General features: G+C 39.2%; 1 protein-coding gene across 1 annotated transcript in view; it reads left to right on the forward strand.

Moving 5' to 3' along the window:
• Positions 1–1,100, forward strand: part of LOC107095889 — an 11,898-nt gene that overhangs the window by 6,990 nt on the left and 3,808 nt on the right. The window contains exons 2-4 of the mRNA XM_015392256.1: positions 367–407; positions 497–571; positions 658–847. Of these exons, the coding sequence (XP_015247742.1) occupies positions 367–407; positions 497–571; positions 658–847 (306 nt within the window). The remainder of the gene's footprint in view (positions 1–366; positions 408–496; positions 572–657; positions 848–1,100) is intronic.

Here is a 1,100-nt window from a genome sequence, read left to right on the forward strand (position 1 = left end):
TCCAAGATAGGCAGAATAATGTTACACTACAAACTATACTATAGGATAGATCAGCATATATGTGGATTTTCATGGTTAGTTCATCCACTGACTGTGAGATTACCTGTGGAACGACTTCCCACTGCCAGAATACTGCTTGTTTTTGCAGCCAAATGCTGCACATGTAGGCACTTTGACTGTGTGTCTCTGTGTGAGTGGGGAGTACCAGCATGGCGGACAGTGGCTTCACTTTTTTGGTCTATCAGCAATCCACTGAATAAATGGAGATCAGTGGTCGGCACCAACGAAGTGTTGCATTGTTGCAAATCTATATTTTAACATAGATAGCAGCGTAACAAAGTAATGATTTTTTTTTTTTCTTTACAGAGGGACGGCTAAAAGACGTGAAAGAGCATCGTCCCAAACTGGTAAAGAAACAAATAAATTTTCACTTAAACTGATAAATTCCCAGATTTCTTTTTTAAACGATTCATATTCACACCATGTCCTTTCACAGTCTACTTTAAATTCAGCTTCCTCAGTAAGAAAATGGATTCCCAGCATTAAGAATGAGATAGAGTATTACCTGCAGGTAAGAAAGATGACCTGATATGTTTTCTAGGGATCCTCATTCCTGTTATTTACTCGCTTCTCTTTCTGTTTCTGTCCCACCCTTAGCAATCTGAGCTTACTCATTATCCAGAGAGGAAAATAGCCGAGTTCCAGCTGCAAATCGAGGCTTTGGAGAAAGAGTACAAGAGCTTCCTTACCAAGCTACGAGCTCTAGATCCTACATGCAAACACAAGCCGTGGACCCCCAGAGCTTACAGTAAAAGGAGAGGAGAGGCTGAAGATGCACCAAAGGCGGGTCAGTGGCTGGATTAAGGGATTTCCCTTAATTACTGGTTTGTAAGGAATGCCATATCGTAAAAATTAACATTTTTAAGCCTCAAGAATAAAATTTAGGAAGAGCTCAATGCTATACAATAGATACTATACAAAATACCATATAGCCTTTGTACATCCTTAGAAAGTTAGCTAAGAGTAAAAGAAAAAAAAAAGATTAATATATGGAGGAGTCTAAATGTTCCTGTTCTGCACCAGAGGTGGATTAAGGAAAT

The sequence above is a fragment of the Cyprinodon variegatus genome, unplaced genomic scaffold (assembly GCF_000732505.1).
Source record: "Cyprinodon variegatus isolate N-32 unplaced genomic scaffold, C_variegatus-1.0 Scaffold582, whole genome shotgun sequence".
In the NCBI taxonomy this organism is placed as follows: Eukaryota; Metazoa; Chordata; class Actinopteri; order Cyprinodontiformes; family Cyprinodontidae; genus Cyprinodon; species Cyprinodon variegatus.